The 25,620-nt window shown below is 45.8% G+C and overlaps 3 protein-coding genes across 4 annotated transcripts in view; 1 reads left to right on the plus strand and 2 right to left on the minus strand.

Annotated features, from left to right (window-relative positions):
- Window positions 1-9,458: 9,458 nt before the first annotated feature.
- On the minus strand, window positions 9,459-16,605 carry LOC146207358 (DDB1- and CUL4-associated factor 4-like). Its single transcript, XM_084586734.1, has 3 exons — window positions 15,497-16,605; window positions 12,902-13,387; window positions 9,459-10,642 (listed from the first exon to the last, which is right to left on the minus strand). Exons 1-3 carry the CDS (start codon window positions 16,013-16,015, stop codon window positions 10,385-10,387), a joined length of 1,263 nt encoding a protein of 420 aa, XP_084442860.1. The 5' UTR covers window positions 16,016-16,605; the 3' UTR covers window positions 9,459-10,384.
- A 766-nt stretch (window positions 16,606-17,371) lies between these two features.
- LOC146207359 (popeye domain-containing protein 1-like) lies at window positions 17,372-21,057 on the plus strand. The gene is made up of 2 exons (XM_084586908.1): window positions 17,372-18,727; window positions 20,898-21,057. Exons 1-2 carry the CDS (start codon window positions 17,851-17,853, stop codon window positions 20,966-20,968), a joined length of 948 nt encoding a protein of 315 aa, XP_084443034.1. The 5' UTR covers window positions 17,372-17,850; the 3' UTR covers window positions 20,969-21,057.
- Window positions 21,058-21,471: 414 nt separating this feature from the next.
- Window positions 21,472-25,620, minus strand: part of LOC146207360 (uncharacterized) — a 51,166-nt gene continuing 47,017 nt past the window's right edge. The window contains exon 6 of one of the 2 annotated variants that reach the window (XM_084586787.1): window positions 21,472-22,787. In XM_084586787.1, coding sequence (XP_084442913.1) covers window positions 22,594-22,787 — 194 coding nt within the window. In that variant the 3' untranslated portion in view covers window positions 21,472-22,593. The remainder of the gene's footprint in view (window positions 22,788-25,620) is intronic. The other variant, XM_084586867.1, reaches the window with a different exon arrangement.

Below are 25,620 nucleotides of genomic sequence, written 5' to 3' on the forward strand. Positions count from 1 at the left end.
TCGGGATCCGTCCGACGGATCCGGGAAATATTTTTCAGAGGTACGGCGGACGGACCCGATCGGTAGGGTTCTTCCGACGGACCCAACGCATTTTTCTCCGATATGGGCCTTGGGATCCGTCGGGAAAGCCGGACTCAGATGTGGTTGTAGCAACAACATGGTAGCCATATGTAGCCAAATCGAAGTTGGTATGAGGTGTACGTGCGAGGTGTAAGAAGTATGTACTACATACTGCATGCGTGAAATGTGAAATTACAAAGAATAGTACAGTGGCAAGAATAGTGCCTAGAATGGGTGATATACTACGTGATGGCATGATGATAGGTTTACGTGAGTTGGACCGCGGCAGGGTGGCAAGCACGACCAGAGCGCAAGCGCATGTAATCGCGGTGTTGACGGCCAGCCCGCGGCCCGCACGCCCGCTCATTTGGTCCTCGTTATTATGTGGATTAACGTCTACGACGGTCGTTATGTAATTATGTAGTTTTGATTCTTCAAAGTTTCCTCACTTCCATCTGTGATGAGATGCGTCACGTAACGCATCGCTTTCTGCTCGCATTGAGGTTTGGTGCTGCAAGTTCTACGTAGTACAAGCGGCGCTGAAAAAGCTGGGCACCGCCGGCGTGTCTCTAGCCCAAGCATCGCGTCATTCGTGTTTGTTGTACAACTGGAGGTGTGGTTTGTGCTTACCGTGAGATGCTGTGATTACGGATTACGTCCTACTAGAGTGCTATGTGAGACTACGAAGAGTGCTGTGATGAGTGCGCCGATGTCCGGACGGACATCAGTGTGTCCGTTTATGATCGGCGATGTTGCACGTGCATGTCAGTGTTTATTAGGTGCAGTGGTAATTTATTTACACGCGCTGTGCAACAATCAGACGAAAATAAGTCATCGACAATTTGTTAGCCTGTACTACAGAGCTCAAAACTCGGAAAATGGGAATGCACGATGCAGTTTTCGCATGTTGGAGTGCACCGAAAAATAAGTGCCCAGCCCACACCGCCGGGATGCGTATTACTACAGGTGAAATGGTTCAGGTTTCTGTAAAATAGCTGCCTGGCACAGCACCTTTCTAAATGTTCAGGCTTTGTACTATTGTTGAAGGCCACTTTATCATTAATAAAGGAACGAATATGCTTTATGTGTTACTGACTAATGCTTTTTCAACATATTATGTTCATTTTTTTTTTTTTCGTTTTTCCTTAGTTTCCTTTGTTTTTCATGCTAGACAAACACAAATAGTACACTTTTAAACTTGTCAGTCCAAAGCTGAACATGAATATCTGCCATGCATGTGACAGCTTTAATGCTAGAAAGGTTGACATGTATAGCATGTACGTACACGCTGCGACATCTTAGTGGCACGTTAGGCTACTTGCCCCAAGGATGGCAGTCGCACTTTGGTGCAGGTGAAATGCAAATGCTTCTGTTTTCTGCAAGATGTCAATTCAAAGTACAAAGCCCAGGCAGTCAAATTAGTCTGGAGCTCTCCACTACGGTATTCTTCATAGCTACATATGTCACTTTAGGATGTGAAACCCTACATGCCACAGGTAGGCTGCATTGTTTTTTAGATTTTGTAACCTCTCATCTATGTTTTGCAACATTTGGCTAATTTTAGTTCCCAAACAGTTGCTAAAGATGAAACCGAAGCAGTTCTTGGCATGGTTTGCTGCTTAGATTAATTTGCTAATTGCAGTTCTTTGAAACTTGCATCAATGCTGGACAGTTCAAATAGCAAGCAGTTGAATTACAGAATTGACGTGGATCATGCATTTCAGTTCTGACAAGTGGAAAGTAACGGTCCCCTCCTTGCATGCATAGGTGCCTTTAGACAAATACATACTCGGGTGTGTGATTGTGACGCATATCAAGGGTCAACAGAAGGCCATGTGGAGCCAGTGTGATATTCTTCATGAAGGCTAAAGTAAAATTGTACAACAGCTGCTGTACCATGCAGAAAAAAAATTGATCATTTAGTGTATGATTAACTGACCATGAATAGCATCTTACTCAGAGTATGATGTGATATATATCTGGTTTAGCATCCCAAAATAACTACGGCTATGAGGAACACAATAGTTGAGGGCTCCGGTATAATTTTGACCATCTGGGGTTCTTTTACATGCACTGACACCGCACGGTGCATGACGGCCTATTGTTTCGCCTCTATTAAAATGTCCCTGCTGTGGCTGGAACCAAATCTGCATCTTTGGGTTCAGCAGCCAAGCACTCTAACTACTGAGCCAGCACAACGGGGCCAAGTATCAAAATGCATGCCATTACATTTCTTTCTAGCCTGTGGTTTTCTTCACAGAACTAATGTATACAAGGAAAAGTAAACAGCAAGAAAACATTAGTTTTATTGCACATTATATTCACATTTCAGCAAACATTCTCTAGGAAAAAATTTCTCATAATGTTTTCATGGAAACCATGAACAAAACAAAACAATGCACTTACTCCACTCGAATTATTAATGGGCAAGGTTGCACCTATGCTACTACACTGCGCTTATCACAAAACCACAAGCCCCATCTGCTTTGACCAATCACTTGATGGAACTAACGGAGACAGATGTCGCACACCACAGACTGGTCGTCTCGCAACATATCTCTGCATATGTTGCATTTCAATTTCATGCCTTTCCACTTAGTTTCAACTGTTGCCAGCATTACTAGTCACCCATCTTTTCTGAAATTCCTTTTTACGCTGTTGGGATCAGCATCCTTGTTAACGACGGTCTCTGGCATTTTAGATGCTATCATTTTCACATCTTCCTCATCTGGAAGAACGAAGGAAATGACAAGCTTTGAGCAGACAAAAAATTAGGGAGACTCCTAATCTCCACCTGTAAGGGTATGGTGTGCCAGCGTTAATGGTTCTTGTCTGCAGATCCCACTGTGGATTCTCGTTAATTTACATGCCCTTTGTTACAAACATTACTACTAATTCCTTAATTCATGTCTCTTATCTCAGATATACTCATTAGCATACGGTCGTAGGCTGCCCTGTTAGGTGATAGACAACCTGGCATAGACCTCTGTAAGCCTCAACCTTTCTTAATTGGAGCTGAAACGTTGAAGCTGAAATATTTCAAATATAACTTTGTAAGCTTGGCTTAACAGCTCCTGCCATGTCGTGTGGCCTCGTGACATTTGGCTCGTGGCACTTTTGGCTTGTGCACAGGGGTCATCTGTTAAACACTGGTTAACATGCATGAAAAATACATTTTCACACAAACTGGTGGCAAATGGTCAAGTGGTGCACTGAAGATTCTGAAATGTATACCTATATTCATGCAAGGATCGCATCATCACATAACATGATCAAGAGTTCTATCAGTACCTGTAGTTACATAGCATTTCAATGCCCATTAAAGGACCACCTCAGACAATGGTTGTTGTTATCTCAAGACCTGTTCTAACAGCGTACTGACGCCATTCCACTGAGCGATGGACATGTATATGCATACCCTAGATAGCTCATGATTGTGGATCTCATTTATTTCTATGACTTCCAAGGAGTTCCTGTCGTCAGAAACTTTATGAAATCGGGACAGTAGTCTTGAAAGGTGATGAAAAGAAATAACCAGGTTACCTTGACGCAATGCTAAATTACAGAGGGTGAATATGCTGCATGAAGATACCAAGAAGCTTGTACAAAGAAAAGTGAGAGTGAAATGGCAGGATTTTTGAAACATTGAAATAAACTACAAACTACACTTGTCAAACCTGTCATTAAGGGATGGAAATCATGCAGTAATCAAAAACGCAACATGGAAGCCATTTTAGGTCATCTTCACAAAACACATACCCACACCTCACACACAGCTTCATACTTATGAAAGAGGACAAACCAATATGCAAGGAGTGTGGAGATGAACTAACAATAAACCATATCTTACACATGCGCCAGAGTCGAGAAAAGAGGAAACATTTTGTACAATTTCCAACAGATCCATTTCCATCCCAGCATGATCCTAGGAGAGACGTGCAAATTTCCTGCATTTTTGGTTTCCTAAAATGTTCCTAAACAAGCTACATCCTAAAGAACATTTTAGTCATTACACACAAAATAAGTACATTAAACCTTGTTCTGGGTGCATGGCAGCATTAGTCGCTTAGGCACCATAAAAATCAACACAATGCTGTAAGGTATACTTTGGTTAGCTATGTTATATGAGACAAGCTTTCGGCCTGGTGTGGTCCTTATTCACGTGAAAGCGCTGTCATGAGGGTCTATGTCCCAGCGATCGTAAAGTGACCTATTCCAATAATTTTACAAACTGAAGGTGATTGTACAGATTTCTAAAGACTGGAGTGCTCTGTTTTATCAACGTCCGCCTGCTTTGACAGCCTGGAGTGAAACTGTTGAAGAGAATACATTTTTGAACATTTAACGCGTTTCTGAAGGCGTTGCTTTCAATTACGGGGCCAACAAAATGCAGGTGAATGTCAAACGCCGCCTAGATAGGCTTTCTAGCAAGACAGCGGTGTAGCGTGGAAAATCGCTCCGCCGATCCATCGCTGGCGCCGCTGACTTGAAAGGCGAACTGTTCAAACTTATATAGCTACTGACCACACCTGAAACACTGAATTGCGCATGATCAAGGCAGAATTTCTCTAACACTGAGCACTGGTAGCTATCGATTTCGCGCCCAATATTGTGAAAATCTGTCCTCTCTTCGATCATTGATACGTCCACGGTTGAACATTTATGCGCCTCGGGGTAGGCCAGCCGTGGGAACATGGATGCGTGGTTGTAGCAACGATCGCTTGCATGGCACACTGCAAAATTCCAAGAGTCAGCTTCTTCAACGAAATGTGCAGCGCACATTTTCTACCGCGTACCTAAGCCCGGCGATGCATGCATATCGATCCCGATCGTTTCAAAGCTGCGCGGCCGTTCAGTCGGGTCACGCTAACCTCGAGCATGCGGGGGTTTAAACTACATGTACGCAAACTTCAACGACAAGAAAAAGATGCAGCCTAAGCACTTTAGTCTAGTAATCCTCTATATACCAAAGAACATTGCTGTTCACAGGGAATTCGGATCATTCACGCTTCCGGCTTTCCGGTTGTGCACTCTTGCGGTGCGGTGCGGTGCAGTAGGTCTTCGCCTCGACGAGTCGATGTGCAGGCCTCTAGTAGATTCGGCATGTCTTCTGCCACGGCTCTGAGGTAGAATTTAAACGAAGAATTTAGCTAAAAACATCCTGTTTCCTCGGTCTGCATGTGAGGAACGAGCATAATGCCATTTCACATACATACTTTGGACTGCCGAATGTTCAGCTGCACGACGAGGTGTGTGTGTGTTGTGCCGGCGCTAGATCTTCAGAGGTCGATGCAGGACCTAAGACAGCGTAAATGCTAGGAATAGCTCGCTCGCATTACGGGCAGATCGAGGTGATAGTTTAGTGCGAAGCGAAAGCTGCTCGTGAATGTGCGTATCTCGATGCCAGCTGGTGGAGCTGGTGCAGTACGTAGCATATCGCCTGCAGCTATGTGCTTGACAGCGATGTTTGCCGTACACAACCCTAAGTGAAGACCGTGATCTATGTTAGAACGGATGCACTCTTCGTAGCACCTCATCGAGAGTCGCGGCTAGCTGATATCATAGAGGATGAGATCCATTCACGCGTAGCAAGCGGAATGGGGCTGCGTTCGACGTGCATATAGCCATGAGCCTGTATATCGACGTCCGCCGTATCTTTACGAGAATCGAATGGATCCGTCGGACGTACCTTTAGACACTTCGTATAATCTAATGTTGGGAGAAACAATGTTCTGTTTTTTGACATATTTTCACTCTGATAATTGCGTCTTTTTCGGTTGTGTGAATGTCAGTATAACCAAAAAATATATATTCTGTTCGACAAATTTAGGCGGCTGGAAACAGAAAACGGCAAGTTAACAGAGAGGCATTATGCCTTTCTGCCCTCTAAGCATGGGTTCCCTCTTCCGCACATAGCTGCGTGGTGAATTTTTTTATTATAGCTGTGAAGTTCGCTGAACTTTTGGATGCGGTATTTGGTCTCCGGTGGTTGGCGCGAGGTAGCAATCAGGTGCACCTGTCACGGGGATTACCAAACTGGTGGGACCGCGGACGCACAACGGAGGCTCGGTTGTGCTGCAGAGCGCTCGTTCCCCCCTCGTCTTGCATTCCTACCAGAGACGTCTTTCCAGCGCCCAACTTCAGGCAGTGTTCACAGGGTTGAATGTCATTTCTGTGGCCAGTGCACTTTTTTTTTTAGGGCTATTGTCAGCCACTGTACATGTACAGTGGCTGACCACTGTGCGATGAGGCGCCAATGGTCGCTTGGGCTGCAGGTGCGAGCACCCTCAGAGACAACTTTCTTCTTCTTCTTCTTTTTTTTTTTTTTTTTTTTTTTTTTTTTTTTTTTTTTTTTTTTTTACCAAGAGCCTTCAGTGATTGCTCCTGCTGCATACGTTGGTCTATGCACGTGTGTGGAAAAGAAAACGTAGGGGAAAGCAGAGGTTCGGAATGCAGTGACGTCAATGCTGTTTGTAAGTTTGCTTGGGACCTCTCCTTTCCCAAGTTTTTGATTAACATCCTTTCCCCAGTCTTTGATTAGCTGACGGAAACTTTATCTTCCTTTCCCTAATCGTCGATTGGTGAGAAGTGCTGCCTTTTTGAAGCCGCCCCAAAAAGGGCGGATACAGAGGGCTTAAAAGTAAGCGCTCTGGTTGAAACCAGGGCTTTGTCTCATCAACCGGTCAGTCATGTAAATAGTTTTCTCCTTGCATGTTTCTGCTTGTTTTATTTATGTGTGAATGAATAGTTAGCCTTTTTGTTTCTGCCGCCGAGTGATTTGAATGTTTGCGAGTCCGAACCACCAATCCATCAAGAAACCCCGATTTCATCATCAAGTGTTCCTCACATCGCCACATGAAGGGGAAACTCAACTCGGCCATATTCACGGAAGATCCTGCTACAGGCGTACACAGTCTAGTTGGCAAGGCCATTTCAAGCCCGCGACATCGAAGTCCTGCTGACGGCTGACCTCAAAATTGATTACGACTTCGTCGGCAGCACAACACATCAGAAGCAAATTCTTCGGATGCCGGCATTGATTAGACAAGTTATATGCAAGAATTCAAGCGGACTTATTTGATGCCACCTTTAGGTAAGCAGGTTCATCACATTTTGTTTGATTTTGTAGGTACAAAGTTACATATTTAATTTAGGCTGACCTCTATGGCTCTGTGATACATGGTTGACAATGCGTTAACAAGTGCAGGGTTGTAAGCAGTCGCCTTGACCAAGCCAGGAAGTCGGTTTTATTTTTGGGGCCATTTAACTGACTACTTAGCGATAATTATACTCTTTAGTAACATTCGCGTGTTCCCTCTTAACGATTAAGCCGGCCTGCAAAATTTAAAATTTGCAAGTGACTGAGCGCTCCTGAGTTGCAGCGTTAACTTAACCTAGAAAGCGTTCAGTGGCATAAAGTTGCACAGCGAATAAAGAGGTCACACTATTGGTTTGGATATCAGCGCAGGCATCTAATTTTGCTATAGAATCATGACTGTACAACATACGCGCAATTTGGACAGCAGTAATCTATTCTGTAGCGCGAAGAGGCGGTGGTGTGGTTGCAAGCTTTTGCCCTATCTTGATCCTAACAAAACGGTCAGGCCATCAATATGACCGGTGGCCTGCTTTCTTTGGTTTCGTTAACGACCTCCTTAAAGTTATGGGGAGTTTGAAGGTCAAAACATGGCACGAGAACAGAGTCACATTTGCATTTTTTGTACATTGTGGTATTTATTTTACGCCCCAAAAGACGAAACTCATCCAGTTTGAAGAAAACAGCCGAAATGTGGATTTCTGAACATGCTCTTTTTTGATGAAAACTTTTGCAGTAAAATGAATGCTAATTTGACTGCGCACTAGCTGGCTCTTCATAGCGCGCGCTGCCGCTGCACTTCGAAAATATCTAGCTTCTCTAAATGGCTACAATTCATCCTCAGCAGACGCATGCTTGAAATGAAGAGCACACTACCCATTAAAACTATTACATACTGCAAAAGACTGGAATGGCCTTCCCCACGATGTTGACGCCATCACCTGCCCATCAGGTTTTGTAAACAGTTTAAATATGCACTTCATAAATACCATGTAGGCAATCATATTCAATCAATGTTTGTACTCCCACCTCTTATGTAATACCCCCAATGTGGGGTCTTTAAGGTAATAAAGTGAAGTGAAGTGAAGTATTCCCTGACCACGTCTGTAATGTCGGCAGTGCTAGCGCAAATGGATTTGTCTTACTTTTCATATTTTCTGTGCTTTTTTTTTTTACTTTTCTTGGTGCCATTTACTTTTCACCTTCGTGATTGCTTTGCTTGTATTGTTTCTAAAAGACTCTTTTCAGGTTATCACGGCCAGTAACCCTGCTTTCTGGATCAGCAGTCACAGCCTGTGCATTCGGATATTTCTTTCAAGTCTAAGTGTTCTCCATTTTAACGCTGGTCCCCGCTCCTGAAGTGAGGAGCGCACATAGGATCAGCTAATGGTGGACGTACTTGGGTTGACAAAGACAAGTTTTCTCAATGAACTGTTGGTTAATGGGCTGAGGCTTTTCTTTCATCACGATCAGTTTGGCTGTTCGGTAATAAAAATTTGCTGATCCTTGTGGCTGTGCAGTGCTGAGAATTTACTATCTGCGTGGTAATTTGATAAAAATGCCTGAATGCCATAAAAATGTCTGAAAGGAAATTATTTCCTGCTGAGGAAAAATAAAGGAATCCGGGTTGATGATTTTTTGTACCTGGATGTCTGGGAAGAGAAGCATTCCGACTCGACCATATTGATATTGCATAACGTTTCTTGTGCTATTTCTATTCTGACACTTATCCAATGATGTCCACTCACACTCACATCTACTCTCGCTCACAACCACTCACTAGCACTCACGTCCACTCTCGCTCACAACGATCACTCGCACTCACGTCCACTCCCGTTTGTATCCACTCACTTACACTCACGTCCACTCCCACTCGCAACCACTCACTCGCACTCGCGTCCGCTACCGCCCACATCCACTCATTCCCATTCACACTCACCGCCGCTCCAATTTGTGGCCACTCACTCGCACTCACACTCACGTCCACTACCGCCCACATCCCCTCACTCCCACTCACACTCATGGCCGCTTCAATTTGTGGCCACTCACTCGCACTCACACTCATGGCCGCTCCCATTCGCGGCCACTCACTCGCACTCACAATCATGGCAGCTGCCATTCATGACCACTCACTCCCACTCACACTCACGACTGCTCTCATACGTGTCCACTCACTCACACTCACGGTGTGAGTGTGAGTGTGAGTGATGCGATATGAGTGCACTCATGAGTGAGTGCGCCGACCTATGGTCTCGCCTTTGAATGTCATATGTCATGCCTGAATGAAGTAAGCATGGGGCTCTTTTGATACCATTTTTGGATATGTACCATATTTTTTATTTAAATGCTGAGTAAAACATTAGAATAATACATACACATCACAACATAGACATCACTTACGCGTTGTAAATACTCCATAACTTAATTTATTCCCTCACATAGTTTTGGTATCAGCAGCCAAACACCACTAAAGTATGCCTCACGTCATGTTCTTTGTTGTTCTACATAGAACTTTTATGCCAGCTCATCCCAGAAACCAAAGTGACATTGAACTGTAAATATGGAAATACTTATATCCCTGAAACGTTGTTCCAGATAACACTGAAATCATTTCATATCTTGCATGACACATCACTTTTTCATCTTCAAGTTACAAGAGGTATCTCACACACAGTACAGCCTAGACACCCCGTATACTAAGATACATTTCCTTTGTACTGAATATCACAAGAACCTCATACAGTAGTTTGCATGTGGCCAGCTTTTTGGCATGCCTAGCATTGCCTTTGTAAGAAGTGCAGAAACAACTGTGCAGAAACAACTGTGGAGAAATAGTTTTTTCATCTGTACTTTTTAACTTTGACTCGTCATACAAGTGCAAGTCATGCGTAAAACTACCATGAACTGTTAGGCTTCTGGTCTACACTGCAGCCCCTCATTTAAATGTGGTGCTTCCCGCTCAGGCCTTATTACCTATGTGGCGGAGCTCAAGTGCTGTAAAAAGCACACATGTACAAGCAGAAAGTGGTGAGCTTTAAGCTTCAACCAACATATACATCACTTTATAACAGAACCAAAACATACATGAATCCACAGCCAGCCTTGCTTCAGGCGATGTTGGGTCAGTGACTGCAACTGCTGCCACTGACCCATGAACTGACATCCAGTCTTTTCCAGGCGATGCTTGCAGTCACTGACCTACTCGAGTCACTGACCACTCTACCGCATTCAGTTAAAGGTGAAGCACTCATTGCCAACAGCACAGAACAGTCTTGATGAATACCACGGCCAGGGCTGGTACTGTCCAGAGCCAGGCTTAAGTGCAGTCAAGGGTTCCACTTCACCTACCCTCCAAAGCAGCACGACTCTGTCATGGCCGGCAGAACAAACAGTTCGGTCAGCTGCACTGTAGCTCAGTGGTGTCTTCAGCCCATTGTTGCAGTGTCCACGATATTCTTGCACAACCTGCTGGTTCCGGACATCCATCTGCATGAAAAATGAACCCTGTGTATTGCATTGAACTGTCAAAAAAAAGATGCCATAGAAACTTGGTAAATATTGTTACGTGGCGACAAGCAAGAAGACGGCCCAACATGGCGACAGGATGAAGGATATTTAATGACTGGCCTAGTGCGAGGGCTCCTCTTGCGCCACTGCCGATCTTCTTCGCAACAATGTAATCGCACTCTAGAGCTAACAATACTGAAGGACTGCACCTGTAATGCAATGCAGTTTGCCATGGCAACTATTCATGGGATTGTATGAGTAATAGGCCATGTAACATAGTTGTTTTCTTTGGGGAGAGAGCGAAAAAGACTGTAAAAGTTGTGCTAAAAAAAAAGCATTTACCCCCTTAATCATACTTTCCAAACATACAAGAATCTGCATAGTACATGCAATGGAAAGAAAATTTATTGTATATTAACCTTTTCCGGTCCTTCTCACGGGCAGAACGGCTGTATACAATAACGATGATATCAAATCTTGGCCACATAAGGTGGAAGATAGTGAATAACAGCCCTAGCGCTGCGAGCATGGTGGCCTTAGGTGGCCAAACGAGTACAGCAGTAGCAAGGCAGAAAACTGTGTGCCATGTTGAACACCAGTTGATGTTGTAGGCTGCTGCCTCTTGGTATCCATTGCAATAACTGAAATCAAAATATCTGACATCGTCTTGAGGTTCACTACTACTATCAACAGGCAAAAAATTGGTAAAACCTGGGTGGTTTGCAAGACAGTCCAAGTATATACTGCCTGAGCAGCACTGCTGCCTGCCGTATTTGTAAATAAATAAATAAATAAATAAATAAATAAATAAATAAATAAATAAATAAATAAATAAATAAACAAACAGATAAATAGATGACTAAATAAACAAACAAATAAATAAATGGAAGTTCTGCATGAACTAACGAAAACTGCACATTGTGCACTTTAGTCTCGTATTAAAATTCCCATAATTCATAGCAGACTGCCAATGTCTTCAAAACTGGCAACTGACTTTTTGGAATATTTAACTGACAGCATTGCAACAGCATGCAATACCAGTGGATCACTGGTGACCCAGCTATGCTCAATGGGACTGATATAGCAGTTACTAATATGCACTTAATTAGGAGACGCCTGCTTCTGGGAAAGAGAACAATGGTTAGCCTTGACCGCCTAGTAAAGAGCAGAGACATTAGTCTGCCAACCAAGATCCGTATAACCCGTGCTATGGTCTTTCCAGTTGTGATGTATGGATGCGAGAGTTGGACTGTGAAAAAGGCTGACCGCCGAAGAATTGACGCGTTTGAATTGTGGTGCTGGCGAAGACTCTTAAGAGTTCCTTGGACTGCCAGAAGATCAAATCAGTCGATATTGTCGACCATAAACCCTGACTGCTCATTGGAGGGTCAAATTCTAAAGTTAAAGCTCAGCTACTTTGGTCATCTGATGAGAAGAGAGGAGTCGCTGGAGAAAGATTTGATGTTGGGAAAGGTTGAGGGTCGCCGGAGAAGGGGTAGGCAGCGAACGCGATGGTTAGATGGCATTCTCGAGGCATTGCAGATGAAGCTATGTGATGCTAAGAAGATAGTGAGAGACCGGAAAGCGTGGCGTGACATGGTCCATAGGGTCACGAAGAGTCGGACACGACTGAACGCCTGAACTGAACTGAATATGCACATTTGTTAGCATGCTTCTCACAGTTATTTTCATACCAGAGAAACTTCCAGTCAATAATGTAGAATGTGAGATCAGTGAAATTTCAAGCATTTTAGAATATTAGCTTATTCTTACGTATTATATAGCTGTAGTTAAGTATGGAATTGAAACAAGAGCAGAAAACAATTGCTAAAAAAGCACCTTGTTAGTTGCTACATGCTACATAACATGATGAAAGTGATGTGTATTGCATTTATGATCTTCTTAAATTAGGACCATGATTGTCCTCTTTTAAATTAAGGGCAATAAGCACAATGCACATTACTTTTTTCATGTTATGCTCCATTCAATCCGAGTAAAATGAGATGGTCTGCTGTATAGAAAAATGTTGGGGCACACTAGCTACCCAGTGTTTATGTAGACTGCAATTGAAACAAACAATTATGGCCTCAGACTACATCTGCGTATCCTCATCACCACAGTTTCATGCATGAATATGGTCACACTTTTCTTTATTATTAATTCCCTATTAGTTGCCTGTAATGTTGCACAGATCATGCAAGACAAGCAGAGAAATTTGTTACAATGAGTTTCACGTACCGCGACCAGCTTCCCATCATAGGCACTTGCCAGCAGCATGCTGTCACTTTCAGCCATCCTGAGGGACACCACGCCACGTCCCAGTCTAGTATTGTATGCGTGCTTCGACTGCGGCCGATCACGCAAGTCGGCGCACATCACGTTGCCACGGTGTGTTCCCATGAGAAGCAGGTTGACATTATCAGCAAATTCCAGACTGAGTGGCTGCTCACAGCGTGTCCACACATCAACTGCTGGTCCACTATCCTGAGGCCGCAGAACCCGCACGCCCCGTTCCATGCCAACAGCCAGCACGTGCCCACCACTTGCGCAGGCACAGCTACGGAGAGCCTCGGGACCAAAGGTCCATGTCTGAACTGAGCCGGCCCCATTTACAGGACGTGACTCCAAAGAGCTGCTCGCACCAGACATGCAGTCTGAGGATACAAGTGCATATACAGCATGTGCTGTTCCATCGATACGCTGATATAGGCTAATGTCCACCACCTGCAAGCAATAATAGAATGTGTAAGATACTTTGAGACAATAAAATATGCACCCTATGCAGCTAAAAAGTGAGCGACAAAACACAATTCCACGCATGCAGAAAATAAATACGCAACTGAGTTATCAGACCCACCAACATATATTATGCAGGTTGGTTGGCACGTTAGGCATAAAGTAATGGAAGATGCAATGAAAGATGCTGCTTGGGAACTATGGCTACTTGATCAGTAAGCCCTGCATTCGTTCCATACAAATGCCTGCAAAGTCCATTCAAGCCAGCTAAAGGTTTCAGTGTTTACAGCAATTACCTTAATATGTATGGTGCATGGTAACACACCGCAGATACCAATTGATACCAGTTGGGAGCAAAAGTGATGTACACCACTTGAGCTTTGGTTAGACTGCACTTTCTGGAAGAGCCTGCGATCAAGATAGGTGGGGGTGTTAATGCTCTTATCTAGAAGCATCTTGGTACCCACGTTGTAATCTACGCACCCTCCCCCCTGCTTAGCAAAAACACATGAAGACTCTGGAGGACTCAAATGGTATACACCGGCCCCCCTCCTGATAGTACATACCATTCTTGCTGAAACTGCACAGTTAAAGGAAAAAATTCCAACTTAGAGAGTTTCAAATAAGAAAAAAGCATCAACAGCAGTTATATGCGTGGTGACATGTATAATGAGCACTAACCATGGAGACACAATTACGTCTTAATCTCATTTATTGTCGATAGCGACCCCTCATTGTCAAGGCCTGTTAACACTTGCGACTCGCGGTGGTCGCGCGACCGTTTTGGTCGAAAACTGACTGTCGCAAATGGCCACATCAGTCGAAAAGCGACTGTCCCGGACCGCTCGGGCACTGCTCGATTTTCCAGCCCTGCGAGTACTGGTCACAAACAGTTAAACCAATCAGCAGATCAGCTGACGTGAACATAAGTTAGCTTTACTCTATGTGGTAAACAGTCAAGGTAGACACGACGTGAAAAGCAACCTGTAGGTCGTATTCCGCGCTGCGTGGCTCTCTGGTCGCACGCCCTTCGCGACTCGCAGGTGTGACCTCCATGGTGATAATCACTGCCATATGGTCCAGGAAGTAAAGGATAATCGAGCCCGCCCGAACTTGCTCCTATTTACTAATTCTCAGCACAACCTGCATCTGTGAAAGCCAGCAAGTAGAAATTGGAGACAGGAAGGCAACAGATACACAAAAATGCACTATTGTGTGGAACTCTCCTTTAGACTTGACACAGAGTCCACTGAATGCTTTTTAACACCTCTCATCCCGGAGACCCCCGAGCGGGGGTTTGGTGCTTTTTCGCGGATGGTGCGACGGGGTTGGCATGTTTTCCATGTTTTTATAGCAGCTTTTTTTGAGATGGCTGCTTTGAAAGCCCTCCCCCCCCCCCCACTAAAGTCAGTGGTCACTAAAGGGCCCTCGAAATGGTGCCTGCAGCAATATTTTAATGCAAGAAATCAATACAGGTGGTTATTTGTGAGTACTTGAGCCAAATTTAAAAGCTTAGTATGGAGCTTATAATTTACAAATAATTTTTAAAAGGTGCACCTGGCAACCGCTTTCAAACGATTAGAGCGACACCCTTCCGCGTGCTGCCTACCCGATGACGTCATCGAGGCTTGTTGGGATAATTGATGCTTCCAAGCATCGGCATTGTCCCAAGTGCGGCGGGCGGGACCGCCGTCACGACTTATTTTTCTTGCGTACCGGCGTGCGCTAAGTTGAGGGGGCAGATGAGAGCATCATTTGCGTTCGCCGATATGTGTGGTACTAATAAAGATAGCGTTCTTTTTTTTTTTTCTTTTTTTGATGAGAGGATTTGTAGTATGCCTATATTGCTCGTGCGCGCTTTATGGCTTTAACTCCCGCGTTTCCGCGGTGTAGTGTGTTATTCATTTTACTCCTAAACATAGCTGTGGTGCATGCACGCTGCTGTTTTGGTGTCAGCAGAGAAAGCAAGCGGGCCACATTGTTTCGAGTTTGCCTCGGACACTCCTAGACACCCCGTCTCACCCTACTTCAGTGTCTTGGCAGGGAATGATCGCTTTTAGAACTAGATATTAAAAAAAAAAAAAAAAAATAGAGTACCTTGTATCCCGTGTGCCTGGCGATAACTTGCACGCCAACAGTCGACGAACCTTCGATCCCGACGCTACAGACAACTGTGCTGCGACGTCCGTCTCTTGCCCAGGCACCGACTACACCTTCAGACTCGCGCAGTCCCGAGAGAAAGACGCACTTCTCACCGTCGGTCACTCGCGCCTGCAAGGTGCTTTTGAGAGATGCCATGCGCGTGCGATGCACCGAAGCGACCAGAGTGTCGCCCCTCAATTGCCCAGTCTGCACCCGACACAACCTCCTGGGCAGTGCACCGCCGCCGCGCTTCAGACTGGCCTCGACGATCTCACGACACTTCTTGTCAGACAGCTTGGCATCGATAGACGCCACCGTTAGCGGGTTGTGCCTGTTCTGGCCAGGCCTAAGTCGAAAGTAGCGCTTTTGCGAGGCGTCGTAATAGAATCCCGGCAAGTGGAACGGATCATCCTCGTCTTTACCGCTACTGCCGCATGCAACGCTCCGATTATGACGTCTTCGACCTGCACTCATCCCTGTTTGCCTGCGGAGCTCACAAACTTGCACAGATGCTGAACTGCAACACAGCGAAACTATCCAGGCGTTGGAGCAGCAACAAGAAGCATAAAAAAAGTGCAGAACAATGCGACTGAAACAGAGACCAAAACAGGGTCCTATGAACCGCGTGTGTATATACCGCGTGCTATGCCGCGTGCGCCAACTTTCGTTACCTCTCTCGCCGCTTCAAAGGGCATGGCCACCAGTTCATCATCATCATCATGTTGCTACCACCCCGTTTCAAAGGAGACTCTCCTTTGGTTGGTACTCCATACATATCCATACGGTTCCCAGTTCAGCCCTGTCTGTGCTCTCTGTGGACATCAAAAGGCAGACACACCACACATCCTATACTCATGTAATCAAGACAAGCCATCACAGAGTCTGCAGCTCTCTACCCAATCTCAGTGGGAGGCCGCGCTGCTCAGCTCCGACCCAGAGGTTCAACTCCGAGTCTCGGAGCGGGCTGAAGAGGTCGCCGAACGGCATCGTCGGTCGGGCACCTGGCGTCCGGCCTAGAAGAGGAGCCCACCGCGGGGACGGGAACGTCAACCCACCCCGCGCCTACGACCTCTTCTTTAATAATGTTTACCTCCTCCATCCATCCATCCATCCGTTTAAAGCCCCTTGATAATTTCAAGCATGATATCAAGGGGCTTTAAAAGGATTTAGCCGCCGCCCGATTCAAAGGGTTCAGCCCTAACCATCTATCCATCCATCGTCTGCCATTATCACTAAATTATAAATTAAAAAAAAAAAAAAAAACGTAACTAAGTAAAAAAAGCTTTGTCCGAATTATACTTTAAAAAGTTTGCTTTTTTTGTATTTTAGCAAAGAGTGTTTACTTTTATATTGTTTTTCTCTCGCCAGAAAACACACCGTGATTTCGCTGCGCATGCGCAGAACAGGTTCTTGTGCATTACAGCCATGATTACAGCGCGGACAGATAATTAAACTATAATGACGAAGAAAAATGACAAAACTAATAGACCCTTCTTATCAACAGATTTACAGTAGCGCCAGGCTGCCCGTAGTGTTCTTTTCCTAGCGGCGAAGGTTATGAACTGGAAGGTGCGCGCTGGAGCAGCGCTGGGAGGTCCAAGACTAACCGTGAAACAAACAAACAAAAAAAAAACCGCAAACCGGATTTGGACTTTGCTTGCTTTGGATCAAGTTGTTCATTTATCAAGTTTTAGGCGTTTGGATCGTAATTTTGTTTTTAAAAATATGAACAAATTTAAACGCAGAAACATTTAATGCCTAGTATAAGACAACTGCAGCATTATTCTTTGCTGCTTGAGCCTTGAGGGTCGGGGCTGGTCGGGGCTTGGCATAAGATCATAAGATCACAACTCTGCACAAAAAGAAAGGAAGAACTAGCAACAAAAGTTAAGGTTATTTTGCTGCTCTTTATTGTTATGCTGTATGCACCAACCCGATCCCGTTTTGAAAGCTTAAAATTAAGCAGGAGGAAGCAGAGGTAGCAGAGGAACGTGTACTCGCTCCCCCTTGTCGCCTTGCATGCGCGGCGTCGCTTTGTAGTCGGCGCTGCCGCGCTCACCACTGCTCGCGGATGGAGCTTCCCCGGCGTCCCTTCACGAACTCGGGTCTGGCTGAAGCCTGAAGCGGCTACCGCAGTGGCTGCGGAGCCTGCGAAGTATGTGCGCTTGCATCGCTCAGCGTAAGGATGAGCGAAGCATGTCTGGCGCTGCCGGTATCTCGCGCTCGTTTGCTATCTGCTGATCGTCAGGATATGTTGCCGCAAGCTCGGAGGCCTCTTCAGTGTGTCGGCGTGCGGTCTTCCTGACGCGATGTTGTCGGGCGGCAATGCGACGGGTGGCAATGCGACGGCAGTCGCGTTCAGTGCCGGGAATTACTTCACAACGTCCGTGTGCCCGCAGTGGCTGGATACGAATCATTTGCTCTTCCAGTTGGCCAACATCTTTCTGTTTCTGTCGTATATGGCACCGGCTGGCCTTTACGGACTGCTCTACCTGCGCATATGCCTGACTATCGGCAGCTTTTTCTTCGCCTTGTGGGGCTACGTAATTCTGTGTGCCTTCGACACCATGGTGTGGAACGCTTTCTTCACCGCCATCAACTTAGTGCATGTGTGCGTGCTCATGTACGTATTGCGCCCCGTGCGTCTGCCGCCAAACATGGAGTTGGTGTACCGCGAGCTCTTCCAGCCGTTGAAAGTGTCTCGGCAGCAGTTCCAGCCGGCAGCCGCCTGCGTCAAGACGCTGCGCGATCTGGAGCCGCAGGAGACATACTCGATGGAAGGCGTCACGCGAGCAGACTGCCTCACGCTTGTATTGAGTGGCAGATTCCTTGTTTCGCACAAGAACCGACCTTTGCAGATCGTCGATCGTCTCGAGTTTCTGGACTCGCCCGAGTGGTTCGGCGTGTGCGGCGGCGGGGACAATTTCCAGGTGACCACGACGGCGATGGAGCGCTGCCGCGTGATCGTCTGGAACCGCGACAAGCTCAAGCTGACCATCAGCGGGGACGACTTCCTCAAAGCAGTATTCGACAACGTGGTGGGCAAAGACGTGGTGCGGAAGCTGCTTTTCGTCACCGAAACGACGACTCAGAACGGTCCGAGCGCCGACAACGCGACCGAGACCACGAAGCTGCTCATCCAGATGAAAGAAGCCGCTGTTCGCGGTGTGGCTCACGGAGAGAAGGGTGAGGAGAAAGTTCACGAAGCCGCGAAGGATGAGAAAACTGGTCCATCTTCCGAAAAGCTGTCGAAAGCTTCCGAAAAGCTGTCGAAGGCTTCCGAAAAGCTTTCGAAAGCTACCGAAAAACTGTCGAAATCTTTCGAAAAGCTGTCGAAAGGCTCCAACCAGCCGTCGAGAATCTCCTCACAAGAGGGTCATCGTCATCGAAAAAAAAACTCCTCGCATGTCTCTAGAACTGCATCAAAAGAAAAATGACCGAGAACTTTACTGCCTAGAAAGCATTCATTGACAGCCCGACTTCATTTGCTTCGCCGTTGCACATCGTGGACACGAGGCGAAGTCGGAAGGACATAATGCTGCATTAAGTGCGTCACGTAGCGCGCAAGCTTCATAGCTAACTTACCATCGTCACTTCAAAACTTGTCGCGCGACAGCTGCCTTACAGGGAGTCTCATGGAGGGGCTTGCATTCTGCTTAACTTGTGCTTCCAAATTTGTTTGAGACCAAGCCCTCCCCCCCCCCCCCCCCTTTTTTTTCCCTTTTGTGCTTTCATGATCGAGCAATGCCACAAATTGCACTAAGTGAAGCTTTGTGAAGTCAAGGTGGTCAGGTTTCATTGACCCCATTGGACTGTATGACTGAATAGTATTTCGTGCAGTGCAAATGCCTTGTAGTTTTGCATTCGTAGGGCATTTCAGAAAATTCTGTTGGCATAGCCTCTAGTAAACAGACTAATGTAAGAACAGTCGTACCAACGTCATCGCCTAGTCGATATGGGCAACAACGTGGTATGGTACCAACAAGACCTGTGCATGTTTTTAAGGAAATGCTATAGCTTCTGCTTCGTAACTGCCCAGCTATGGCTGTCAGCACGAGTTTGGTACTTGCTGCTGCCAGTGCTCCGAGGGTTGTCTTTTAGCACATCCACTCAGTAGTGCCTGTCTAGGCATAGCGGTTAAGCATTTATCCCTTCAGTCCTCCAAGTGCTCTTTTGTAGACCCTTGTACATTATGAAGTGATCTGTGCCTCTATCTCACAATATGTGGTGCAGAAAACTTTGTTGAAGCCTTTGGGAAAATCTTTGAAAGCTTTTGTGGCATTCATTGGAAAGGCCTCTTAAACATAGGGAAGCAATAATGCATTGCCAGTGTAAGTGCTACATTCGCTAGCAGGTTTGATAACACTTTGAGGCACATGGGGGTCAACTGCAGTGGTTCCAGTATGCTGAAAATATTCTGAAATGTTAAGCTATTTTTGAAGACCACACTCTACAACCTATTATGCATGGTTTTCCGGTCCTTAATTATTGCGTGATGTATATTTACTGAGTTTTATTTGCAAGAATAGCCAGGCTGATTGAAGCTACCACACTCTAGCATAAGGCCCCCCAACATGCTCACAAGGGGCAGTGAAAAGGCCATCTAGGTTTCCTCGTCAAGATGCGGTAGCGTCATTATATAAATATATATATAAATAGAATAGACTCCAAATAACATGCTTGCAGTATATATATATATATATATTATATATATACTGCAAACATGTTATTTAGAGTCTATTTTTTTTTATACATACGGCACAGGGGATTGTTTCAATGTCCAGAAAGCACATCCCCTGAAATTTTCTGAGTACTGCACCTTCCCCCCCTTTTCGGCTTTTTTTTTTTTTCAACAAGCAGTGTATAGTATTCCTTGGAGAAAAAAAAAAAAAAAGAAGATGGTTATGATACTCCCTAGCTATCTAGGCGTTTTTGCAACATACTGAGGCAAAGAATTTGAGAGATGCTTGTATTTGTGTGTCTGCAGTTACAAAGCACTCATTTTTCTCACGACCCAGAATTTCTCAGAAAAAGAGAAAGAAGAGCCAGGAGGATGGCTGTGCTTTGTCTTCTCTTCCTCTTTGGCGAGAGATGTGCAGTTAAGGAACTTTTTCTCAATATTTCTGGCTATGCCACTGGTATGGCAGCAACAGGACAGCGGCCAAATTGAGTTTTAAATGAGGTAGCCCACTTTTAATGTCCAGGCATGCAAGCCGCGTGCCGCAATGTGTGAATCAGCTGAAGATGTAAGGAAGCCTGCACTTTCAACCAATGGAGACGTACTTGGGCAGTGTGTAAACACTTCCTCCACCATAATACAAGGGCAGTAATCACTTTGCTTTTTCCTCCTTTTCAGACGATGCTCTGGTCAGCGTGTGGAGCTGGGGCAGGCGGCCTCACTGTTCGGACCCAGAGACGGCAGTCTAGCTTGCCAATGCTTCACGTTGTGTGTAGTCACACCTATTATTTTTGCCAAATGCATTATCCCATTATTAAACTCTGCTCGAGAACAATCACTGCCTTGCCTTGTTTCTGTCTGGATACACAAGCAGTAGGATAAGAAAGAAGAAAAGCCAGAGACCAATGACACGAGAGTTTTATTCCACTCCGTGAATGTGTGTGACCATGGCACTGTGAGTACGGGGATGAGTTTGCAAGTGCGGCACAGCTGCAGCCACTAGTGTAGGTGCCACAAGTAAATGCTTATGTACAATGCTTCAGCAGAGAAAAATAAAACTTGAGATCCATGCTATCCTGGAAAACAGGTTCTGCAAGAATTCCTTTCAACTTTTCAATGCATGCAGCGGTACAGGTAGCTACAATACGAAATGGAAACTGTTGGTTGGCATGCATAAACGAATTGCATTGTTTCGTGGGTATTGCAAACTATTTAGGAAGCGTGCTTATCGCTGGTACTTAGAAATAGGCTGAAAAAAAAAAAAATGTGTTCCATTTCATATTGCATCTACATGTATGTGTCTTCTACTGTTGGGAAGCTGGTCGAAGGTTCATGAGGAAGCTTGATTCTTGCACAACCCGAATCCAGTGTGAACACAAGAGCATGATCTGAAACACAGGCTAGTGTGCCGAGAGGAGGGAGTGTGGCTGGCTTGGCTCACAAGCTGATGAGTTACCATGCAGGCAAGTTTGCCCTAGCACTACATAGCAGAACTACCAGGGGCAGCCAAACTGCTAACAATAAGGCTTCAGCACTGCCAACATTTAGACAAGGCCAAAAGAACACTGCGAGAAGTCTTGTTTGTAGGAATTAAACTTTCCCATTTTCACGTGCGATTCACAGATTCAAAGGAGTTTGCGCTGAATCCTCGGACATTGCCATTCCCTTGCATCCATTGTCTTTGCATCAGCAGCCCTGAATCCATTGCTGCTAGCACGGAACATAACACTCGCAGAGTATGTTCAAGTGGTGTATCCCCTTTCAAAAGAGTATAAAATAAGCTTTGGAATGTCCGTTTTGGCGGTGCCTTCAGTCGGCTCACTAGAAAGTGTTCTAGATCATGTGCCATCAGCACAAGAAAACTGAACACAGGAGCGTGCAGCCAGGCATTCACCTCCGCAACCTGATGACAGCTTTTGAAACTGTAAATGTGGTTTTTGAAAGCAACCAATCAAGCGTACTATATAGTTATCATACTGTTTGCCGCTGCTTGGGTGTCGCGAAGTTCTGCTTTGGTAGCCTCCGCTGATGATCCTGGTTACCAAAAGTGTGAAACTTCATGTCAGAAAAAATTACTCGGATGCCACTAGCAGCAGTAGGATGTGTTGTCGGGCTAGTTGGTGCAATATTTCAGACATGATAGTCGTGCAAAAAAGACACACACAAGACAGGGTACGGGACGAGCGCAAACACGTCCCGTACCCTGTTTTGTATGTGTCTTTTTCGCGCAACTATCATGTCTGACATAGCCACTAGCTCACATAACAAATCGCAAATTGTTGTACAGAAGGTAAGGGCCACTGATTGCTTTGGCATAGCTGGTTACACGTTCCCATGTTCACATTGCTCATTTCATGCATGTGGCTTGCTGCCTTCAACGCCAGGCAGCCGAGCCGCGCGGTGGTGCAGAAGGTGGAGGTTCTCTCCGCTGGACCACCAACACCTTGCGGCCACCGCTGAGCATCACGGGTCGCGCGACAGACACTCTCTCCCCTGAGCCCGCTGATAAGCGCTTGACAATTTCTACTCGTTGTGCTGGTTGCTGCTGTGGTTGCTGTTGGAGGCTACCTGCGCAGAGGAAAAATTATGGATTGCTTAAGTAACAGGATTAGAATAAATGTTGTCGCTACAGGTTTCTGTCACTGCAGCCTGACATACTCATTGTAGCTCTACTTATTTCATTTTTAGCACTAATAGTAGGCTGTGGATCCAACTCAATGACTTCTAGTTGCTTTTCCGTAATAACAGACATATATTATGTTGAGGCATGAAAAGGAAAGAAAAATAAAGAGCCTCTGCCCGTGCCACTTAAAATAGACAGAGGCAGCACTGATACTGGTTCCCTTCCAACCCGATACACGGAGCTGTTGACATGTCTGTACACAATCAAGTGTAGTTCTCAACTGCCACCAAGTCCGTCATTATTCAAAAATGTCGCGAATGGGAAATGGCAACGAGAAGCTGTGCCACACTAACGTCACTCTTACAGCGTAGAAACACGAGTCTGCGCACACAGCACATGTGACGGTCTCTCACTCTGGCCTTTTGCCTTCCTGTTAAATGAAAACCCTGCATTAAAAAAAAGAAAAGAGAGAGAACTCGCATCCTGGAGTCAACCAAGCTACCACTTCACCTGCAAACAACCATGTCACATGGCCCCATGACGTCGCACAACCCAGCAACCAATCAGTGGTCGGCCATGTAACGTGACATCTGTTGTATCGCGAGTTTATTTCTGCTATTGTTTTCAAGGATTCACTATGTACGTGAGTGCGCGCGTGTGTGTGTGTGTGTGTGTGTGTGTGCGCACGCGCGCTTGTTAATTGGTTGTTTGTATCACATGTACTATACTTATAAATACCCATGCATGTCTAATAGATCTGGCCAGTGTCTCGAGGAGGTGTTGATTTGGCCTTTCCTTAGTCTTCCCATTCTACTTCATGTCAAGTTGAGCCTCTGCTCTGTTCATTACGGCCATTTTGGCTGATATAACAATGCCATAAATCTCTTGACCAATCAGAATTTCCTGCCATCACAAGATTTTTTTGCCATGAGAACGCATACTACTGCATTAAAATGATCATCATTCTGCCCGTTTTGCCGGCTTGAGATGTCGATTTGGTCTTTCCTTTGTGTTCCCATTCTACTTCATGCCATGTTGAGCCTCTGCTTTGTTCATTACGGCCATTTTGGCCGATATAACAATGTCATCAATCCCTTGACCAATCAGCCAATCAGAATTTTCTGACATCACAAGATTTTTTTGCCATGAGAACTCATACTACTGCATTAAAATGATCATCAGTCTGCCCGTTTTGCAGGCTTGAGATCATGAAAGACAACAACCATCTTGATTCTTATTTCACATCTCACAGATTCCAAGAAGGGGGTCAGCTTGAGATAGACCAAAACTTAGCCTACGAAGTGACTCTCATTGACAGCTAACAAAATTCAATGTGCGAGAAAGGCTGTCATAAATTGGGAATGCCACACACTGCTAACATTTTTTTTTAAATGTTACAAATGCGTCCACTTATAGCAAATGACCTTCAAGTGAGACCTAAAATAAAACAGCTTAAGCAGTAAGTAAAACTTTATTCAATATAATTAGTTGGACCTTTAGTAGAGGGCCACAGGGGAAAAGGTCTTAGCAACTGGGAAGACAAATTATGCACGAGGGGTGCTTTGATAGCCACCTCCTCTGACGAAGAGAACATATATCTACACGTATCGGATGCTGTCTGAACTCTTTACTGCTGCCAAATGTTCCTACAATCATTCAAGCTCTCGAATGAGAAGCGGCGTCCCTCCAACGCGTCGAAACGCGCGCGGCGCCGGCGCGCACAGCACACTCGACGGTCTCGCGCTCCGGCCCTTCGCTTTCTTGGTAGGCGGCAATCTTGCATCAAAAGAGGAAAACAAACACTTGCAGGACGGAGTCGAGTTTGAGGAACGATAACATTCGTGACTCGCACGCGACTGGTATGCGGAGGTGCGCTCCGCGGTAACTGCGAAAAAAAGAAAAAAAAAAGAAAAAAAAAAAGTACGATCCGTGCGACGGACCCGGGCATTGCGCAGTTTTACAACCAGCAAGCGGCTAAATAAAGGACGAAGGATGAGCAAGCCCTGCACACACGTTCTGCGAACGGCACCGCTGCACCCTGCGCTACGCGGAGTCTAGTGCCGCGACAAAATACGGACGAATGCGAAAGGATCCCGGATAGGGACATCGCAGCCGACGGTGCGGACCGAGAGGCTAGCTCATTTTCATGAATTTATCCCGCGTCGAATGTTAGCAGGGTAGCTATTCCGAGTTTGCATCGTCGTCGGAAGTGTCGTTTTCTCCCTGACCTCGAGTCGTCCACATGGCGAGAACGATGCAAACTCGGAATAGGGACCCAGGAGAGCATCGATTTGGACTATATGGTGCAAAGTACCTGAGACGGGAAACAAGAGCCCAAAAGAGATGAACGCGGTAGAAACGACGTAGAATATATATGAGCATCTAGCTTTATTCGTCGCGCCAGAAAATCAAGCTGCTTCTGCCAAGAACCCTTAGCTCGCGGTTCGCACTTTTTGGAGCGCCAGCATTTCTACACGCGGCGAATGTGTTCTGTCGATCGATAATACGCAATGCATTCTGCACGATGTTTCGAGAGATGCTCGCCTCATACAACCGCTTTGGCCCACAAGGCTTCCCGCTGCGCAATGTGTGTGTGTGTGTGTGTGCGCGTGTGTGCGCGCGCGCGCGCGCGCGCGCGCGTGTGTGTGTGTGTGTGTGTGTGTGTGTGTGTGTGTGTGTGTGTGTGTGTGTGTGTGTGTGTGTGTGTGTGTGCGTACGTGCGTGTGTTACTGCAACGGCTTTTTCGCTCGCTCAAAATGCGCGCGCAAAGCTGCGCAT

The sequence above is a fragment of the Amblyomma maculatum genome, chromosome 1 (genome assembly GCF_055883805.1).
Source record: "Amblyomma maculatum isolate TAMU_Amacu chromosome 1, ASM5588380v1, whole genome shotgun sequence".
NCBI lineage: Eukaryota > Metazoa > Arthropoda > Arachnida > Ixodida > Ixodidae > Amblyomma > Amblyomma maculatum.

Coding starts and splice junctions, on each gene's coding strand:
- LOC146207358 (XM_084586734.1), bottom strand. CDS start 16,015: ATGAGTGCAGGTCGAAGACGTCATAATCGGAGCGTTGCATGCGGCAGT. Junction 13,388..15,496: donor CCAGGCACACGGGATACAAG/GTACTCTATTTT, acceptor TATTGCTTGCAG/GTGGTGGACATTAGCCTATA. Junction 10,643..12,901: donor ATGATGGGAAGCTGGTCGCG/GTACGTGAAACT, acceptor TTTTTCATGCAG/ATGGATGTCCGGAACCAGCA.
- LOC146207359 (XM_084586908.1), top strand. CDS start 17,851: ATGTTGTCGGGCGGCAATGCGACGGGTGGCAATGCGACGGCAGTCGCG. Junction 18,728..20,897: donor TGTGGCTCACGGAGAGAAGG/GTGAGGAGAAAG, acceptor CCTCCTTTTCAG/ACGATGCTCTGGTCAGCGTG.